The 20,195-nt window shown below is 43.1% G+C and overlaps 1 protein-coding gene across 6 annotated transcripts in view; it reads left to right on the top strand.

The window, feature by feature from the left end:
• Positions 1 to 20,195, top strand: part of LOC143926583 (uncharacterized) — a 203,830-nt gene that overhangs the window by 171,729 nt on the left and 11,906 nt on the right. For 4 of the 6 annotated variants that reach the window (XM_077450457.1, XM_077450458.1, XM_077450454.1 and 1 more), the window contains 2 exons: positions 10,557 to 13,677; positions 15,007 to 18,603. In XM_077450457.1, coding sequence (XP_077306583.1) covers positions 10,557 to 13,633 — 3,077 coding nt within the window. In that variant the 3' untranslated portion in view covers positions 13,634 to 13,677; positions 15,007 to 18,603. Of the gene's footprint in view, positions 1 to 10,556; positions 13,678 to 15,006; positions 18,604 to 20,195 lie in introns of those variants that run through there. The other 2 variants (XM_077450456.1, XM_077450455.1) reach the window with 1 other exon arrangement.

Raw genomic sequence — 20,195 nt, 5'->3', positions numbered from 1 at the left:
TTGTCAAACAAGATAAGTGAACAAGATACATGATGAGGGGAAGATCACATAAAACAACAGAACCTAAAACCCCGAGGGAGAGTTTAAATACTAGTGTAACTGCTAGTTCAATACAAAAATACTTGACAACTAAAGAGGGTAACCAAAAAAGCCCAGATGTAGAAAAAAAAACATCCTTGCCAACCAAAAATGCAAAAAAGGTAATGGCTAAGTTAAAAGGAGCCCAAGGAGATAAAACAAGAGAAGAAACACAAACAGAGAGAGAGATGGAAACTTACGAGGGGGAAGGGGAAGAACAGCGAAGTATAGCTCAAAAGCCCACAAAGATCGAGATGATGGCAATGTTTGAAAGGATGGAAAGTTTAATTAAGAGTGAGATTACAAATGTCCGGATGGATCTGGGCCATTTGCTGCGGAGAGTAGAAGAGGCTGAGGAGAGAACTGAGAAACAAACACAAGAAATCGCAGAATTAAAATCGCAAGTGAAAGCACTGCAAATAAACCAAAGAAATACCTTTTATAAAATGGAAGCACAGGAAAATCAAAATAGACGCCAAAACCTAAGGATAAGAGTCCTCCCAGAGCAAAATGGAGAGAAACTGGAAGAAAAAATAAGGAAAATATTTAACCCCCTACTAGGACGAGAAGAGGACGAGGAGTTAAAGATCGATAGAGTACATAGAATCAGAAAGCCTCTAGGAATGAAGGAGGAAACCCCACGAGATGTCATTGTTAAATTCCATCGGTACACAGACAAGGAGAAAATATGGAGGAACCTCAGAGAGAGTCACCCGTTGCAATACGAGCAAACAACTTTGCAAGTATTTGCGGACTTGTCAAGTGAAACATTATCCAGAAGAAGACAATTAAAACCATTACTAGAACATTTAAGACAAGCTAATATTAAATATAGTTGGGGGTTCCCTGCAGCATTGATAGTACATAGGGACGGAAAGACGGTTAGATTGAAATTTCCGGAAGAAGTACAGGACTTTTGTACAGAGTTACAGATTCCAACCATTAGTATACCTAAGCGATCGGAAAGAGAAGAAAGACTAATTGAAGAGGGAATAGGGCAGAGAGCTCAATGTGGGGGGGGGGGGGGGTAGGGGGAGAGGGGGGAGGGGGGGCTGGTGTAATTTATTACAAAAGAAACAAGATGGGAGAGGTAAAGTAAATAAAAGTTAATGTGGGTATGGGTGGAAACGGGAAGAGCCTCCCTGGACTATCTGCTCCCTCCTCTCCCTCCCTATGTCTACCGGGCCTTCATGGCCGGGGGGGAGTGGAGGGACACGGAATGCCGGGCTTGGAGCTTCACCCCAAGGGGTGAGGTACATATTCCAGGATGGGGATATATTGGGGATATAGGTATAAGGACCAAAGAGGGGTCTGGGAGGGTTGGGAGGAGGTTGGGAGGGGGGGTGGGGGGGGGTGGGAGGGGTGGGGGGAGAAAGAAGACCCGACAGCAGAGAACCTCGTTAAGTGAGAAAAGAGAAAAAACCAGCCTGACTAAAATCTATGTCCATAGTTAATTGTTTGTCATATAACGTTAGGGGGCTAAATGAATCAGCAAAGCGATTTCAAATTTTGAAAGAAATAGAACAATATGAAGCGGGTATAGTGTTCTTACAGGAAACCCATCTATCATACGAAAGCAAGATTAGAATATATTCCCCTAGGTTCCCGGTGTGGTTTTATGGAAATTCTTACTCAAGGAACTCAAAAGGGGTAGCAACCGGTATAGGACGGGAGGTATACTATAAAATAGAAGAAAGATTAGTCAACCCGGAGGGTAGATTCCTCTTTCTGAAGGGGAAACTATGGGGAGTAGACTATATCCTCGCTAACATATACTGCCCAAATAGAAGTCCAACGGTTTTTCTGAAAGGAATATTGGAGAAATTATGGGATTTTAAAAGAGGAAGAGTAATTATAGCTGGAGATATGAACTTTTGTATGAATCCGCAAATGGATAGTTCGTCCCGTGTGCAGGGGATTGGGAAGGAGCAGAGGCAGTGGCGGCCCGCCCATAGGGGGCGCCCGGGCGCCGCCCCCCCTCTCCCTAGGTGTAAAAAAAAAAAAAAAAGTTAAAAAAAGTAAAAAAAAAAAATATGTCATTTAACAATTTAACACAGTGTACTGTGGCGCCGGTCACAGTGCACTATGAGAAGCGCCACGTCGATGCAATCACAAGATTGCATCCATGGCGCTTCATTTGCGGGTTAAAAACCCGCCTTGCGGCGCACTGCAGAACGCCGACTAGCTTCCGCCCGTAAAATCACTGTGATTCTACGGGCGGGAGCATTGTCATTCTTAGACAGGCAGTCACTTCCGGCTTTCGGCTGCTTCACAAAACCTGGAAGTGACGTCGGCAGCTCCGTTCCTTAGCCCGAGCGGAGCTGCCAGACAGTGAGACAGGTGAATCACAGCATAAAGGCTTTCTAGTTTCTACTTTGTTGAGAATGTTCATGCATTTAGCTGAATGAATGCAAAAAACTTTCACAGCCAGAAAGGTTTCCCCAGGCCAGGCGACTTTTGCCGTGGCCAATCAGAGAATGAGCTCTGAAGGGGGAACTCCACGCCAAATTTCTGAAAAAAAAATTGACGTGGGTCCCCCCTCCGAGAGCATACCAGGCCCTTAGGTCTGGTATGGATTCCAAGGGGAACCCCCTACGCCGAAAAAACGGCGTGGGGGTCCCCCCCAGATCCACACCAGACCCTTATCTGAGCACGCTACCCGGCCGGCCAGGAAAGGGGGTGGGGACGAGCGGGCGGCCCCCCTCCTGAGCCGTACCAGGCCGCGTGCCCTCAACATGGGGGGGTGCCTTGGAGGAGGGGGGGCGTGCGGCCCCCCCACCCCAAAGCACCTTGTCCCCATGTTGATGAGGACAAGGGCCTCTTCCCGACAACCCTGGCCGTTGGTTGTCGGGGTCTGCAGGCGGGGGGCTTATCGGAATCCGGGAGCCCCCTTTAATAAGGGGGACCCGGATACCGGCCCCCCCACCCTATGTGAATGAGTATGGGGTACAATGTACCCCTACCCATTCACCTGTGAAAAAAAGTACAAAAAAAAACACAACACAGGGTTAAAATATTTTATTGCACAGCTCCGGGGGTCTTCCGTCTTCGGGGGTCTTCTTGCCGGACTCCTCCGCTATCTTCTTGTAGCTCTTTTGCTAGCGGAGGAGCCCGGCTTTCTTCCTCGCTGCCGGCCTCTTCTTCTGACTTCGGGGGTCTTGTCCCCCTCTTCGGTTCTTCTGCCGGGCCACCGCGCCTTCTTATAGCTCTTTTACAGGCGGTGGCCCGGTCTTCTGTCGCCGCCGCCGCCGCCGCCGCCGCCCGTTCTTCTTCTTCTTCTTCTTCTCCTTCTTCTCCAGGAGATGTTGCCTCGACGATCTCCCTGGCCAGAATGGCAGGGACGCGCTGCGCTGCCACTTATATAGGGACAATGGGGCGGTGTCATATGGGTTGATGTCACATGGGTTGGTCACATGGGTTGATGTCACAGTCGCCATGTGACATCAACCCATGTGACCAACCCATGTGACATCAACCCATGTGACACCGCCCCATTGTCCCTATATAAGTGGCAGCGCGTCCCTGGCATTCCGGCCAGGGAGATCGTCGAGGCAACATCTCCTGGAGAAGAAGGAGAAGGAGAAGAAGAACGGGCGGCGGCGGCGGCGGCGGCGACAGAAGACCGGGCCACCACCTGTAAAAGAGCTATAAGAAGGCGCGGTGGCCCGGCAGAAGAACCGAAGAGGGGGACAAGACCCCCGAAGTCGGGAGAAGAGGCCAGCGGCGAGGAAGAAAGCCGGGCTCCTCCGCTAGCAAAAGAGCTACAAGAAGATAGCGGAGGAGTCCGGCAAGAAGACCCCCGAAGACGGAAGACCCCCGGAGCTGTGCAATAAAATATTTTAACCCTGTGTTGTGTTTTTTTTGTACTTTTTTTTCACAGGTGAATGGGTAGGGGTACATTGTACCCCATACTCATTCACATAGGGTGGGGGCCGGTATCCGGGGGCCCCCTTATTAAAGGGGGCTCCCGGATTCCGATAAGCCCCCCGCCCGCAGACCCCGACAACCAACGGCCAGGGTTGTCGGGAAGAGGCCCTTGTCCTCATCAACATGGGTACAAGGTGCTTTGGGGTGGGGGGGCCGCACGCCCCCCTCCCCCAAGGCACCCCCCCATGTTGAGGGCACGCGGCCTCGTACGGCTTAGGAGGGGGGGGGGGGGCCCGCTCGTCCCCACCCCCTTTCCTGGCCGGCCGGGTTTTTTCGGCGTAGGGGGTTCCCCTTGGAATCCATACCAGACCTAAGGGCCTGGTATGCCCTCGGAGGGGGGAACCCACGCCAATTTTTTTTCAGATTACATAAGGGGCGTGTTTTATGAGAAGTGGAAGGGGCCAAAATGATGGGCGGGGTCATGATGGGCGGGGTCTGGCGCCCCCCCATCCAAAAACTTCACCAGCCGCCACTGAGCAGAGGAGAATAATAAAACACAGGCTATATCAGTATCAGCTTATGGATGCGTGGAGAACTATGCACCCAAGGATACGAGACTACTCGTTCTATTCCCCTGTACACGGGACGTACACAAGGATCGACTACTGGTTAGTAGAACATAGGGTTCTGGACGAGGTGATATCCACAGATATAGGAATTAGAACATTGTCTGATCATTCTCCAATATGCCTGAAGATCAAAATCCCAGGATTTCAGAAATCTCCTTTTTCCTGGAAATTGAATAGGGAACTGTTGGACGAGAAGGGAGAGGAAATAATTAGAAAGGAATTGGAGTTTTTTTTTACCACTAATTTAAATGAAGAGAATATGGAAAATATTATTTGGGAGACACATAAAGCTTATATAAGAGGGATATATATTTCACTAGGTACAAATAGGAAGAGAGAAGGTATTAAAAAGAGTAGGGAGTTGAGGGAGGAAATCCATGGATTAGAGCAAGAACATAAAAAGGCAAATGGCAGGGAAAGTGGACAGGTAGTGGACCTATTACATAAACTGGCTATGAAAAGAGAGGAACTCGGGGAATTAATGGAACAGGAAATGAGGACGATATATAATAGGATTAATAAAGAGAGATATTATAGCGGCATTAAAAATAGTAAGATCTTAGCAAAGATATTGAGGAAAAAAAGATCGAAGATTTATATAGTGAAAATATTAAATAAAGAGGGAGAGTCGGTCTATAAAACTAAGGAAATAGCAGAAGTTTTTAGAGAATATTATGGGCAGTTATATTCCGTGAGAAAAAAAGAGACAGAAAAACAAGAGATGAAGATAAGGGGAAAAATCAAAGACTATATATTTTAAGCAAATATCCCTAAAATACCGGGAGAATTGGCGCAGGAATTGGAGAATCCAATCTCAGTCCAAGAAGTAATACAGGCAATAAAAGAGACCAAAGGAGGAAAGAGTCCAGGGCCTGATGGCTATATAATAGAATATCTAAAAAAGTTTGGAGACATACTAGCCCCAATTTTATGTGCATATTATAATGGACTAGGTACAAAATATGGACTGAGCGAGGAGGCCTCCACTGCGACAATCTCCACGATATTGAAAGAGGGAAAAGAGAATACAATATGCTCAAACTATAGACCGATCTCACTACTCAATACGGACGTTAAATTGTTCGCAAAAATATTGGCCGCTAGAATAAAGAAGTTAATGCCTAGCTTAGTCCATGCAGATCAGGTGGGATTCATTGAGGGGCGAGAAGGAAAAGATAATGGAGTAAGGTCAATATTACTGCTTCAGAGGATGAAGGAGAGTAGAATCCCCAGTCTACTCCTATCAATAGATGCTGAGAAAGCTTTTGACCGAGTAGACTGGGGATTCATGATGGGTACCCTAAGGGGAATGGGGTTTGGACCCAAAATTTTGAAGTGGATAAAGGCACTATATAATAGCCCCAAGGCAGTGGTAAGAGTTAATGGGGTACTATCAACAGCCTTCAGAATGAACAATGGGACTAGACAGGGGTGTCCGCTGTCCCCCCTATTGTTCGTTCTGGCATTGGAGCCACTCCTGGAGACGATAAGGAGAAACCCAGATATAAAGGGGGTTGAGATAGAGGGGGAAATACATAAGACAGCCGCATTCGCGGATGATATTCTGTTTTATGTATCTAGCCCACGAATCTCCATGCCAAACTTGTTAAAGGCTTTACAGGAATACGGGGAATTATCTAACTTTAAAATTAACCCAAGCAAGTCAGAAATCTTAAACGTAAATATAAATTCGAGAGAAGAACTTGACATTAAGAGAGAATTCCCATTTCTATGGCAAAAAGAAATTAAATATTTAGGGATTAAACTGACTGCATCAATAGAAAAAATATACCAAATAAACTATATCCCCCTTCTAGAAGAATTGAGAGAAGAAATACGGAGAATGAGAACAAAGCCCCTGTCATGGTTAGGAAGAATTAATGCCTTAAAAATGATTATTCAACCTAAAATCCTTTATAAATTTCAGCTATTACCAATATATACCCCCCCCCCCCCCCCCCATATTTTAAAATGATAAATTCTTTAATTTCTAAATTTATCTGGAACAACAAGAAACCTAGAACCCCACTGAAGACTTTGCAAAAGGGAAAAGATGAGGGGGGTCTGAATGTCCCAGACTTTAGAAAATATTACGAAGCAGCAGTGTTAACACGGGTGGTGGAATGGGCAAAATTAGAAAGTAAAAAAAGATGGGGAAAAATAGAACACAGTTTATCAGGCACAAATCTAGGTAGAGAAATCTGGACTCCTTTAAAATATAGATCACTAGGGAAGACAACACCTTTGGTCACAAAAAATGTGTTTAGAGTATGGGAGGGAATACACAAACATAACAAGTGGAAATATAATTCCCCTTTAATTTATTTAAAAGATAATGATTTTTTTGCACCTGGTAAAAGTATAATAGGAGGGAAATGGATAAAACAAGATAATATGCAATTACGACACATAATTAAAGAGGGGAAATTGAAAACACTAGCAATATTACAGAAAGAAAATGATTGGATGGATTTGAATGAGTGGCGATACCTGCAGCTTAGACATTTCGTCTCAAGACTACCACAACCGTGTAGAGATGGAGAAAATTTGACTGCCTTGGAGCGGATATGTGAGGGGAAATCCCCAAGGGCAGGTATTGCCCAGTTTTATAAGGTCTTGAGATGGGAATGTGAAGCGGAGGTACCAACTTTCATTAAAAAATGGGAAGAAGAGATAGGAGCACGGGGTGAAAACCAAAATATAGAAAAAATATTGAAGATGGTGCACAGATCCACGGAAAATAGTAAGATGATAGAAACAAATTATAAAATTTTAGTAAGATGGTATAGGACCCCAGATATAATGGCAAAGTACCAGGAGGGACAATCTGGGAAATGTTGGAGGAATTGTGGACAAACGGGAAGTTTGGCCCATATATGGTGGGACTGTCCCAAGATTTAAGAATATAGGAGAGAAATAATAAGATATATAGAAGTAATAGCTAAAATACAGTTACCTGAGAACCCATGGTTATGCCTATTCCATGCAGTAGATACCCCAATTAAGGAGTATAGGAATTCCCTCACAAGCTCATTAATAAACGTGGCAAAAAGTCTGATTCCGAAAAAATGGAAAGAAATAGAAGCACCCAAAGTAAAGGAATGGCTAGGAAAAGTTGAGGAAATGTATAGTATTGAAGGGCTGGGAATGGAGGAAGAAAGAGAAAGAAAGAGATTCCATGTGAAATGGAAATACTGGAAAATCTTTAGACAATCTATGATTTTTAACGAGGTAATGGGTCGGTAGGGGTGGGGAGAGGGGTGGGAGGGAGATATTTTAGAAGAACTCGAGAAGTAAAGAAAGAAAACCAGGATAATGTGAAAAATTGAAGGGCATGAATGTATTTTGGTCCTATGGTTTTCTTTTAATACTTGATTATGTTTTGTACGCAACTTAAATGAAAAATTTAAATAAAGAATAAAAAAAAAAAAAAAGAAACTTTAAAAACTTGTTTCCAGGGGTTAGGCAGCACCATTTTAAGTATTGTTTACTGAGTCCACAATGGAGTGTATTTCCGCCCTTACATTGAGCACTTCCTGTACTGTTAACCAAGCCCCCTTCTCAATCCAACGTTTCTATGGCAACCCTGCTTCCCTACTCATAGCTTACTTTTTTATTTCATAGTATTTACTTGTGCCAATGTCTAATGTTTGCCTTTGTCAGACTTATCAGCTTCAGCTGATAAGACTGCAGTAATGGCCAAGTTTAGACTGTATTTGAGGTTACATGGTCACATGGTGTGTAGGAGGAAGTTCTGAGTGATTAGCAGAGTTCAGTGTTGTGCCGTAGGAAGTCCTGATAACAGATAGATAAGTACATAAAGAGTGTGCCGTAAATCAGAAGGAGATCTGGGCATGCTCAGTGACTTCATTCTACAGAACAACAAGGATTACAACAATACTAAGCAAGTAAGGAGATATTTACAAGCAGTGTTCATTAGGGTTTTTTATGCTGATTTACATGGGACAAAGTTGTGGGGGAGGGTTTACAACCACTTTAAGGAGCATCTGCTTGAGCATTAAAGAGGCCTAGTGTAGGGTACACAAACTAACGGGCTATGGTCCAGGATAATCTCTCATATGTGCCGTAAACTGAGGTTTGACCACCATCAGGTAAAGCCGGATTATCAAATAATGGAATTAGTGAGCTTTGCTTAGTGGAAAGGGAATAGGGCCCTTTATTTCTAAAGAAAGTTTATTGAACAAAAAAATAGTAGCATATATCGTACATACTGATATAGGCACCTCAAAACCAGTCCAGAGTCATTACATCATAGGAGTGAACAGAGCTGGAATACATCTTAGGCTGGGTTCACACTATTACAAATTGGATGCGGGTCTCCACATCCAATTCACATATCAGGAGATTGTGACCAGCTCTTTATGGAGCCGGTTCACACATCTCCAGATGGCTCTGGTGCGAATTGCACAGGAGTCCTGTGCGTTTTTTGGTCCGTTTCAGGTCTGAATTCAGCCAAAAATGGGGGCTGAAATTAGACTTGAAACAGTGAATGTAGATGTACCAGACCCCTGCTGTGAGCCGTTCCGTTCATCAGTGTGAACCCAGCCTTAAAGTATAACTAAAGGCAAAACAATTTTTTCTTGTGGATAAAGTGTTGATGGGATAGAACACTTGGCAGTTTTTACTGCTGTCTGTGCCCTCGTTAAAAAGGTTGTAAAGGCAGAAGTTTTTTTTTTTTATCTTAATGCATTCTATGCATTTAGATAAAAAGTCTTCTGTGTGCAACAACCCCCCCTTGGCCCCCCAATACTTACCTGAGGTCCCTCTAAATTCAGTGATGTTGCAGGAGTGTCTCGGCTGACTGGGACTCTCCCTCTATCATTGGCTGAGACAGGAGCATGGCGCCATTGGCTTCCGCTGCTGTCAGTCAAAGTCTGTCAGCCAATGAAGGGAGAGAGGAGGTGGGGCCAGGCCACGGCTCCATGTATGAATGGACACAAGGAGCAGCAGCTAGGCTCAGGTGTTCCATAGCAAACTGCTTGCTGTGGGGGCACTCAACAGGAGGGAAGGGCAAGGAACACCAAAGAGGGACCCGAGAAGTGGAGGATCTGGGCTGCTCTGTGCAAAACCAATTGCACAGAGCATGTAAGTATAACAGGTTTGTTATTTTTAACTAAAAAAAAGAAAAACTCGAGACTTTACATTCACAGTCCTGTTTACCTTTATCATTGAAAGTGAAGGTAAAAGAAAAACCCCAAATTTTGGGTTGTCCATAGAAAAGGGGAAATATTCCAATAGGGTCACTAGTTCTGGGGACCTGGGGGGCCCCAGGGAGTTCTCTTAATTTGCAAGGAGTTCTTCTCACTTCCTGTTTGGCTATGGGACAGGAAGTGAAGGGAAATCTGCACAATGGGACACAAATGGGGGGAAAAAATCCTCCCTTGCTCTATCCAAAATGAAAAAAAAAGTTTTGCCTATCGTTCTACTTTAACCACGCAAGCAGTAGACATCAAGTACTACATGGTGTAGAGTAGCAGGGCCCAAACAGTGTAAATAGAGAGGAGGTTGGCAGAGTTATAAAGCATACCAAAATTCAGTACAACAATGGACAACACAATGCAGGAGACACATTATGAAAAGATTATATCCATAATAAGGTCAATGGGTGATAAACCCGGCACAGCTAGCCATTCCTCCATAACTTGTAATATTTACTGGGGCAACTTCTATGCTGGTAAATAAGCTTTTCTAGAGTGTGTCCCCCATGTGATTAATCCATTCTCTATTGGTCGGGGTCCGGATCAGATTTCCAGTACTGCAAGATAAGCTTTCTGGCCTGAAATATTGCTCTTTGTATGGCTGCCTGTTGATAATTATTTATTTTTATCTGGAGTTCTGCTTTAATCATTATAGTAATGTTACAGTATACTATATTTCCTGGAATTATTCAGTGTTGTACAGTTGTCAGTAAATATTCACACACACATATGTATTTTTTTCAATATTTAATTATTTTCACAGTTTTGACTGAAAGCACCATTCAAGATACAGTAGATGAGGCTTCAGAAAAAGAGCAAGAATCTGGACAAGAGCAAGATGAAATAGAAGCCAAAGATAGTGTGGATTCAAAACATGAAGAGGTTGAGAAGGATTTCAAAGCTGACACAGAAGATGAAATAAAAGAGGCAGCAGGAGATTTAGATCAAGAAATGTCTGAGGATAAAGTTGAAATACCAACTGAATATCATTCAGAAGAATCCATACCCTTCGATTTAAAAGCAGAAGATGCAGAATTAAATAACATCAATGAGGATAAAGTTTTGGAAGAGAACATTGGTGAAGAGGAAGCAGTGGAACTTGAATGTGAAATGAAAACAGATCCAGAAGATGATAAAATAGAAGAAACTCTATCAAGTTCTTCAGTAGAACAACTGAAAACAGAAGGAGACCTAAAGTCTGAAGAGGTTGGGGTCAAATCTGATGATGGGAATAACGAGAACAAAGAGGCATCTGGTGACCTCAGTGTCGAGGGTGAAGATACACTTTCTGAAGAGAATGTGGAGAGTCAAGAAGCACCAGAACATGAAGATGTACCTCCTAACATAAATGCTGAAAATGAAAAAGCATCTGTTACTGTCAATGAAAATGACAATGAAGCACCCACTGCTGTGGATGCAAAGCATGATGAAGAAAGTGCTGATGTCAAAGTGGAGAATGAAGAAGCACCTGCTGATGAGAATGTGGAGCATGTTGAAGAAAGCCCTGATGCCAAAGTGGAGAATGAAGAAGCACCAGCTAATGTAGATGTGGAGAACAACAACGGAAGTGCTGATGCCAAAGCAGAGAATGGGGACGCAACTACTGATGAGACTATGGAGAATGATAAACCACCTGAAAATGTGGAAAGTGAGAAAGTTGAAAAGGAGGAAGCACCTGGTAATGAAAATTTTGAAAAGGAGGAAACACATGATGAAGAAAATGTTGAAAAGGAGGAAGCAATTGTTGATGCAAATGTTGAAAAGGAGGAAGCACCTGGTGATGAAAATGTTGAAAATGAGGAAGCACCTGGTAATGAAAATGTTGAAAATGAGGAAGCACCCGGTAATGAAAATGTTGAAACACCCCCTGATGTGAATGTGGAAAATGAAGAGGAGCCTGCTGCTGAAAATACAGAAAATGATAAAGTACCTGAAGAGCTAAACATTGACAATGAGGTGAATGTGGAAGATGAAGAAGCACCTGCTAACGTGAATGCAGAGAATGAAGAAATGCCCAATGAGGTGAATGTGGAGAATGAAGAAGTGCCCGCTGATATGAATGCTGAGTCTGGAGAAGAACCTGAGGAAGTAAAGGTAGAGAATGAGGAAGTTCCTACATCTGATGATCAGAATATGGAGAATGAAAATGAAGAAACACATGATGATGCAAATGAAGAGAATGCAAACGTTGAGATGAGTGATGAGAATAAAGAATCATCTAGTGAGACATTTGTTGAAAATGGACAAGAATCTGTTGACTTGATTGGTGAACATGAAGAAACGGCTATAGGTGATATTAATGTTGAAAATGAAGATGCACCTAGTGATGTGAATGCCAACATTTCAGAACCATCTGATGATGTAACTGTTGGGATTGAAAAGGCACCTGCTGATGCAAATGCAGACAATGAAGAGGTACCTGCTGACGCAAATGCTGAGAATGAAGAAGCACCTGGTGATGTAAAGGTGGAGAATGAAGAAGCACTAGCTGAAGAGAATGCAGAAAAAGAAGAAGCACCTGCTGAGGAGAATGAAGAAGCACCTGCTGAGGAGACTGTGGAGAATGAAGAAGCACCTACTGAGGAGAATATAGAGAATGAAGAAAACCCTTCTGAGGTGAATGTGGAGATTGAAAAAGCACCTGCTGAGGAGAATGCAGAGAATGATAAAGCACCTGCTGAGGAGAACATGGAGAAGGAAGAAGCACCTGCTGAAGAGAATGCGGAGAATGAAGAAGCATCTGCTGAGGAGAATGCAGAGAATGATAAAGCACTTGCAGAGGAGACTGCAGAGGATGATAAAGCACCTGAAGAGGAGAGTGTGGAGAAGGAAGAAGCACCCACTGAAGAGAATGTGGAGAATGAAGAAGCACCTGTTGAGGAGAATGCAGAGAATGATAAATCACCTGCAGAGAAGAATGTGGAGAATGAAGAAGCACCTGCTGAGAAAAATGTGGAGAATGACAAAGCCCCTGCTGAGGAGAATGTAGACATTGAAGAAGCACCTGCAAACATGAATATGGAGAATGAGGAAGCACCAGTTGATATGAATGTTGAGAATGAAGTTGCATCTGCTGATAAGAATGGGGGAATTCAAGTAGCAACTAATGATGTGGATGAGCAGAATGATGACTTACCTGGTGAAGTAAAAAAGGAGAATGAAGCATCACCCAGTGTGGTGGATGTGGAACATGAAGACATAGCTGGTGAGGTGAATGTCGAGAATCAAGAAGGGCCTGTTGATGAAAGTGTGGGGAATGAAGAAGCATCTGGTGAGGTGAATGAGGAAAATGAAGAAGCTCCCAGAGCTATGAGTGCTGCCGATGCATCAGGAGACAAAGCTGAAGGCTCCACTGATGAAGTAGTTGAAATAAATGAACATCCTGGTGATAATACAAATGTTGATGCACCTGATGATGGGAATGAAGATGCAAGTGCACCTGGCACTAGTGAAGAAGTGCAAGAATCTGAGACTAATGAAAATACTGAACCCAATGATGACAATCAAAATGCAGGGGGCAGAGAAGGTGATCATGTGGTCACTCAAGTGGAGCCTATAGAGATCAATGATGAAACATCTGAAACAAACCAACAAGCTAATGATTCAAATGTTATTGATGAACCAAAGGCAGAGGAAGTCAGCCAGGAGCTGGACCAGGGGGAAAGAGCCCAGGAAGGGGGTGAGGTCACTCAAGTAGTCAATGTGGAAGAAGAAAAAAAAGAAGCACATACTGACCAGCATGGTGAGGCAGAATCATCAAGCATTCATGACATTGAAATGACGGATGTCCAGTCTAATTCTGAGGACCATGGAGACACAACTACCCATACAGAAGACTAAGAATGTGTGAAGTTGAAGACCAGCTAGACATTTAGACTTACCAGGTGAGTATCTATATTCTAAATCATATAAATCATTAAACCAGGCATCTATACTAAAGTACGATGGTTCCAGGAGGGTGGCTTTCTGGGAATACAGATGCTGCGTACACACGATCGGAATTCCGGCCAGAAAAAGACCGATGAGAGCTTTTCATCTGAAAATACGACTGTGTGTATGCTCCATCGGAATTTAGCTGTCCGAGTTTCCGCCAGCCAAAAATTGATAGCATGTTCTCAATTTTCCCGATGGAAAAACTTTCTATCGGAAATTCCGATCATGTGTATGAAATTCCGACACGCCAAAACTCACGCATGCTCAGATTCAACTACGAGATGGAAGCTATTGGCTACTGAACTTCCTTTTTCTAGTCCCGTTGTACGTGTTGTACGTCACCGCGTTCTAAATGATTGGAATTTGTGTGACCGTGTGTAGGCAAGACAGCTTGAGCGGAATTCCGTTGGAATTTCATCGGGCAAACCATCACAGCTTTTTCTGACGAGAATTACGATCGTGTGTACGCAGCAATAGACTTTCAAAAAAGAAGATATACTGCGTTTTAAAAATGATCACATGGTTTTGCTGATTCCTAGCACCCACTTTAAACATTATTACCCCACTAAAGTCACTGCTAATGGGGCTTCACAGTCCGGAATTAATTATTGTCAGCTTGGGTGGATGTCCACACAAGCCTAGAGTATAAAATTGGCATTTATTTGTAGTGCTAATAAACGTGAGCAGTTATACTGGCAAAATAGTTTTTGCCCCAAAATTACTGAGTTCATCAGTTCCTTTACCCAACCTTAACTTTGTATTGAACTGTTGAACTGAATTTTTTGGCGTCAAGAATTTCCCAGTAGGGCAAAAATATTTTATTTGTAGCTGCCTAGAACTGAAAGTGGACCTTCCATGAAAATGGAAAAACCCCAATAACCCAAAGTATAATGACCTACAAATGTAATTTAAAAATTAAACTTCCAGGACGTCACCAACTCACCACTCCCTCCTGGGAAAGCCTGGGCACTTAAAAAGCTCTTCTGCAATGGCCTAAAGTGCATTCTCATGGGATTTTGAGTGTCCAGCTATCACAGGAGACAGCAGCGAGGCGTGTTGACACCACAGAAGCATTGGAAGGCAGGCAAGTATTTTTCTCCCTTATTTCCCTATCAAAAAAATGTACCAAAAAAATAAATGGCTCCAGCAGCAAAAGGGTTACAGGTCAATTTTTGGGTAAACAGAATTTTATAAGGGTTCCCAAAGTGTTTTTTCTGATTCTGTTAAACAAAGTAAATTTCTGTTGACCATTGACTAAAACTGCACTGATCACTTTTCAGCTTCATCGGCAATCCATTTAGAAGAAGAAATCGGTGAATGGAGGCCTTGTGTTTTTTTATGAAGACATTTTGTGACTTTAAAAAAAAACATATATATAAATATATTATACAGTTCCATATGAAAACACATATAAAAAAGATATCTATTTTTTAAACTATAATATATATTTATATAAGCATTTGAATTGTGTAACTGTTTACCTCTATCATAAGTTGATTACACATTCCTATCTAAAGACTTTTAATTAGAACCAAACCGACCAGGGCTCTTTAATAGAGTTTTGGATAGAGTGGGGAAGTGTTATGGACCCAGACAGTTTTTTTTTCTTGCTGTCTGTACCCCCACTGGGGAGATCTGCTCTCAGTGGTGAACGGGACTGCAGTGAAATCAGGTTAGAACCTCTGTGAGGTTTTTATTTTTGTCTGTGCAGCACCTGGAGATTTTTCCCCCTACGTCTTGTAGTATCACTGGGATCACTGGCATACAGGGGCAGACAGACAGCTCATGGGACCCCTGGGCCAAACGAGGTCATGGGATTTCCTGTTTCCCTGCCCACAATCAAGTCACACCCACACAAAGCTCCACCTACATATTGCTGCAGGCCCTTGGGCAGTGCCCAATTGCCCAAATGGTCAGTGCGCCCCTGAAGGCATAGCAATAGTCATAGCAGCCCATGGGGCTTCTATGGGGCCTAGGGGTGGAGGGAACCCCATTACGGGAGCTGTTGAGGCAATTTAAACATAGAACATCCGTGTAAGATAACACTTACCTATCACTGTATTATTAAGGATTACAGAGGTTGCTGCTGACACTGTCCATGGCACTGGATCCCCGGATCCCCAAACAACATCTTTGTTTGGGACTTTTTTTTCATATTCTTTATTGTATCATCACTTTATGTGTATTTGGATTATTTATTTTTTCACAGAGGAAGGAGCATTAGTAATTGGTTATATAGCACATTCTTTATTGTATTTCACAGTGTTGTGCGGTAATTATTATCATGTATAGTTGTGTTCAGGGCTTTTTTTCTCAGAGAATAGGTGCAGGAACTCCCCCCTTGTCTCCACCCCCTACCCACCTCCAAGCACTGTCCTTTGATTCTGACCCCTACCGTACCCTCCGCGCAGTATTGCCCCAAGTATCATTTGTGAAATAATTTGTATGGAATTTGTTCTTGTCTAATAACAAGAAAAGCAGTAAAAATAGATGCACTAGAGCCAGCATCAATAGACCCCGCCCCAGTAATAGATCTTCCCAAGAAACAATAGATTCCCCTCCCACCAATAATAGATCCCACCCCTATAACAGTAGGTCTTCCCAAGCATCAAAAATTCCCCTCCTAGCAACAATAGATCCCTCACACAACAATTGACTCCCCCAGCAAAAATGGATGCCACCCCAATAACAATAGGTTCCCCTCCCAGCAACAATAGATCCTTCACACAACAGACTCCCCCAGCAAATATAGTCCCCATCCCAGTAACAATAGTTCCCTCCAGCAACAATAGACCCCACCCCAGCAACAATCGTTCTCCAAACAACAATAGACCCCCCCACACAGATACAATGGACCATCCACAACAAAATATCACCCTCAGCAACAAAATATCCACCCCAGCAACATTAACCCCCTCCCAGCAGCATAAACAGATCTCCCAGCAGTCAGCATTATTAGACCCTCCAGCAGCCAGCAAAAATAGACCTCTACCTCAACAGTAGATCCCTACAAGCACCATAAGACAAACCCCCCTTCCCAACCAACAACAGATCCCCCACAAGCAATAATAAACCCTCACACAAATTTAGATACCCACCAGTGACCATAAATCCCCCTGCGTTCCCCCACGTTCCCGATGAAAAAAAAACCTTAGTTGGGTTTATGTGCACTATTGTTATTATTGTATTGTTTTTGCATGTGGCAACAGAGCACATTTAAATAGTTGCAGCTGAATCAGTTTTTTACCCAATTAATTAGGTCCATATCAGCGCTTTAGTAACTTTCTACTTTTAAAGTTGAAGTTTATCTATATATACATTTTTTGTACATCTTTAGTCATATTGCCTACCAGTAATGAAGTACTGTATGCCTCAAGTCATTCAAAGATCTTCACTACAGGGATGCCCTGTCCTCTTCCTGTCTCTGAACTTCCGGCGCTGTGATAGCTAAAAGCTTCAGGCTCTGGGCTGAGCTGCTGTGAAAAAGATGTGCCAGGGACTCACCCATCCTCCCTTCTCCTCCATCGAGAAAAATGATTTTATTCTTAAGACTGTATGAAACAGAAACTGTGATTGGGCAGAGTCTGAGGAGCCACAGGATCCTCCCCAACATTCAGAGATCGTGCTCAGGACCATTTTTAAGGCAGGGCAAAAGGGGCAGCTGGAGGTGTAACCCATCTTAAAAATAAAACAGCACCCTGAATTCTGGTGCATGTGAATACGCAGGCAGGCAGTGAGGAGATGATGTGCTGTAACCTTTAGCAAACAATCAGTGAGCAGTAATAATGTGCAGTAGCTTCTAACAACCAATTAGTGAGTGGTATAGATGTTCAGTAACCTCTTGAAATCAATAAGTGAGCAGTATTGATGTACAGTAATCTCTAGCAACCAACCAATCAACAAGCAGAAATCATGTGCTGTAACCTCAAGAAAATAACAGTGAGCCTTAATGTGTGCTGTAACCTCTAGCAGCCAGTCAGTGAGTGGTAATGATACACTGTAACCTCTGGCAACCAATCACAATCGCTGCCTGATCTGATTCAATAAACTGATTTTGAGTCTAGCTACTATTTATTGTATGTCTCAAAGCATGTGGAGAGCGAAACTGCATGGGAAGGGGGGCCCAAGAAAATGTTTGCCCAGGGTCCAGTCAATATTAAAGATGGTCTTGATCGTGCTACAGGCAGCGAAAGTGATAAAATAACCTTTCTCAATGGAGGAGGTGGGAGGAAAGGGTGGGTCCCTGGCATTACTTTTTCACAGCAGCTCAGCTCCAAGCTAATAATCATTGCAGAGCTGGAAGTCCAGAGACAGGAAGAGGACGGGGCATCCCTTCAGTGAATATATCTACAGGATCCGGCTGCCTGCAGAGCTTGGGACATCCTTCATTACAGGTAAGTATTGTGACTAAAGCTGTACAAAAAAAAAATGACACTGAAGCTTTATTATTGCTGTTCATTCACAACAAGTAAATATAAAACAGCCAACGTGTTTCGAAAATTGTACATAGTGAGGAGCACTCAAAAATGGCATTGTCCCCATACCTAATTATTTGGAAATAAATGGAAAAAATAAAAAAAGAATGACCAAGGAGCAAATTAGGAGCAGCACCCGTTGAGGTGAAGGTAAATCTTCCCTAGGCGACAGGAAATAAAAACAGCAAAAAAAAACAAAAAATAAAACATTTCACGGTGTGGTTTAATCATTCCCTACTCTATTCAAAAAAGCAAAACTGGCTATAGATACGTTATGGAATGGCACAATTGTATCAAAGATGGAGTGTGTGATCCTTTACATCTATTTTTGCAGACTCTCAAATTACAAATTGTATTTATTGTCGTTTACATTCAAGGAAAAAAAGCACTTTGGAACTACAATTTATTTTTGTTTGTGATTTATTTTGGTGTTATATTCCTAAAAATGTTTTGTATCAGGTAAAGGAGACTTCCAGGAATAATGGAGGAATGGATGAACTTCTGAGACCCTCTGAGTTCTAAAACATTGGTGTGCCCACCTTAGCTTCTACTTTGTATAAAAGAGCAGGGCCCATGTCCTGCTGTTGTTTTCAGTGAAACAGTGCTTTGAAAAAGTATTCACACCCCTGAAAATTTTCCACATTTTGTCATGTTACAGCCAAAAATGTAAATGTATTTTATTGGGATTTTATGCGATAGACCAACACAAAGTAGCACATAATTGTGAAGTGGAAGAAAAATTATAAATGGTTTTCAACATTTTTTAAAAATAAATATGTGAAAAGTGTGGGGGGTACATTTGTATGGCGCCCCCCTGAGCCAATACTTTGTAGAACCGCCTTTCACTGCCATTACAGCTGCAAGTCTTTTTGGGGATGTCTCTACCAGCTCTGTACATCTAGAGGGTGACATTTTGCCCATTCTTCTTTGCAAAACAGCTCAAGCTCCAAGCTCTGTCAGATTGGATGGAGAGCGTCTCTGAACAGCAATTTTCAAGTCTTTCCACATATTCTCAATTGGTCTGGACTTTGACTGGGCCATTCTAACACATGAATGTGCTTTGATCTAAACCATTCCATTGTAGCTCTGGCTGTATGTGTAGGGTCGTTGTCCTGCTGGAAGGTGAACCTCCACCCCAGTCTCAAGTCTTTTGCAGACTCTAACAGGTTTTCTTCTAAGATTTCCCTGTATTTGGCTCCATCCATCTTTCCATCAACTCTGACCAGCTTCCCTGTCCCTGCTGAAGAAAAGCATCCCCACAACATGATTCTGCCACCACCATGTTTCACGGTGGGGATGGTGTGTTCAGGGTGATGTACAGTGTTAGTTTTCGACAAATGTAGCGTCTTGCTTTTAGGCCAAAAAGTTACATTTTTGCTGTGTCCCCCACATGGCTCTTGCCAGGATTTCTAATAGCTTTCTTTCAACAATGTCTTTCTTCTTGCCACTCTTCCATAAAGGGCAGATTTGTGGAGAGCACGTCTAATAGTTGTCCTGTGGACAGATTCCCCCACCTGAGCTGTGGATCTCTGCAGCTCCTCCAAAGTTACCATGGGCCTCTTGGCTGCTTCTCTGATTAATGCTCTCTTTGCCCGGCCTGTCAGTTTACCATGTCTTGGTAGGTTTGCAGTTGTGCCATACTCTTTCCATATTTGGATGATGGATTGAGCAGTGCTCAGTGAGATGTTCAAAGCTTGGGATACCGGGATCTGACTTTAGCGGTGGCTTGTGAAATGACTTCTGTATAGAAGTCAATGCAAGGCGCCCCAAAAGTCGTACAGGAACCTTTTTCTAAGTCGGAGCGACTTGAGTCGCTCCGATTAGAACGGTTCCATTGCATAGAGCAGGACGCGACTTGTCAGGCGGCTAAGTCACCTGACAGGTCGCCCTTGTGTGAACCGGCCCTAAATGGGGCTGAATACAAATGCATACCACAGTTTTCAGATATTTATAAACATTTTGAAAACCATTTATCATTTTCATTCCACTTCACA

Source organism: Lithobates pipiens, unplaced genomic scaffold, assembly GCF_037356315.1.
Source record: "Lithobates pipiens isolate NorthernLeopardFrog02 unplaced genomic scaffold, aLitPip1_a1.2 Scaffold_23, whole genome shotgun sequence".
Taxonomy (NCBI): domain Eukaryota; kingdom Metazoa; phylum Chordata; class Amphibia; order Anura; family Ranidae; genus Lithobates; species Lithobates pipiens.
This window is presented reverse-complemented; position numbering and strand designations above follow the sequence as displayed.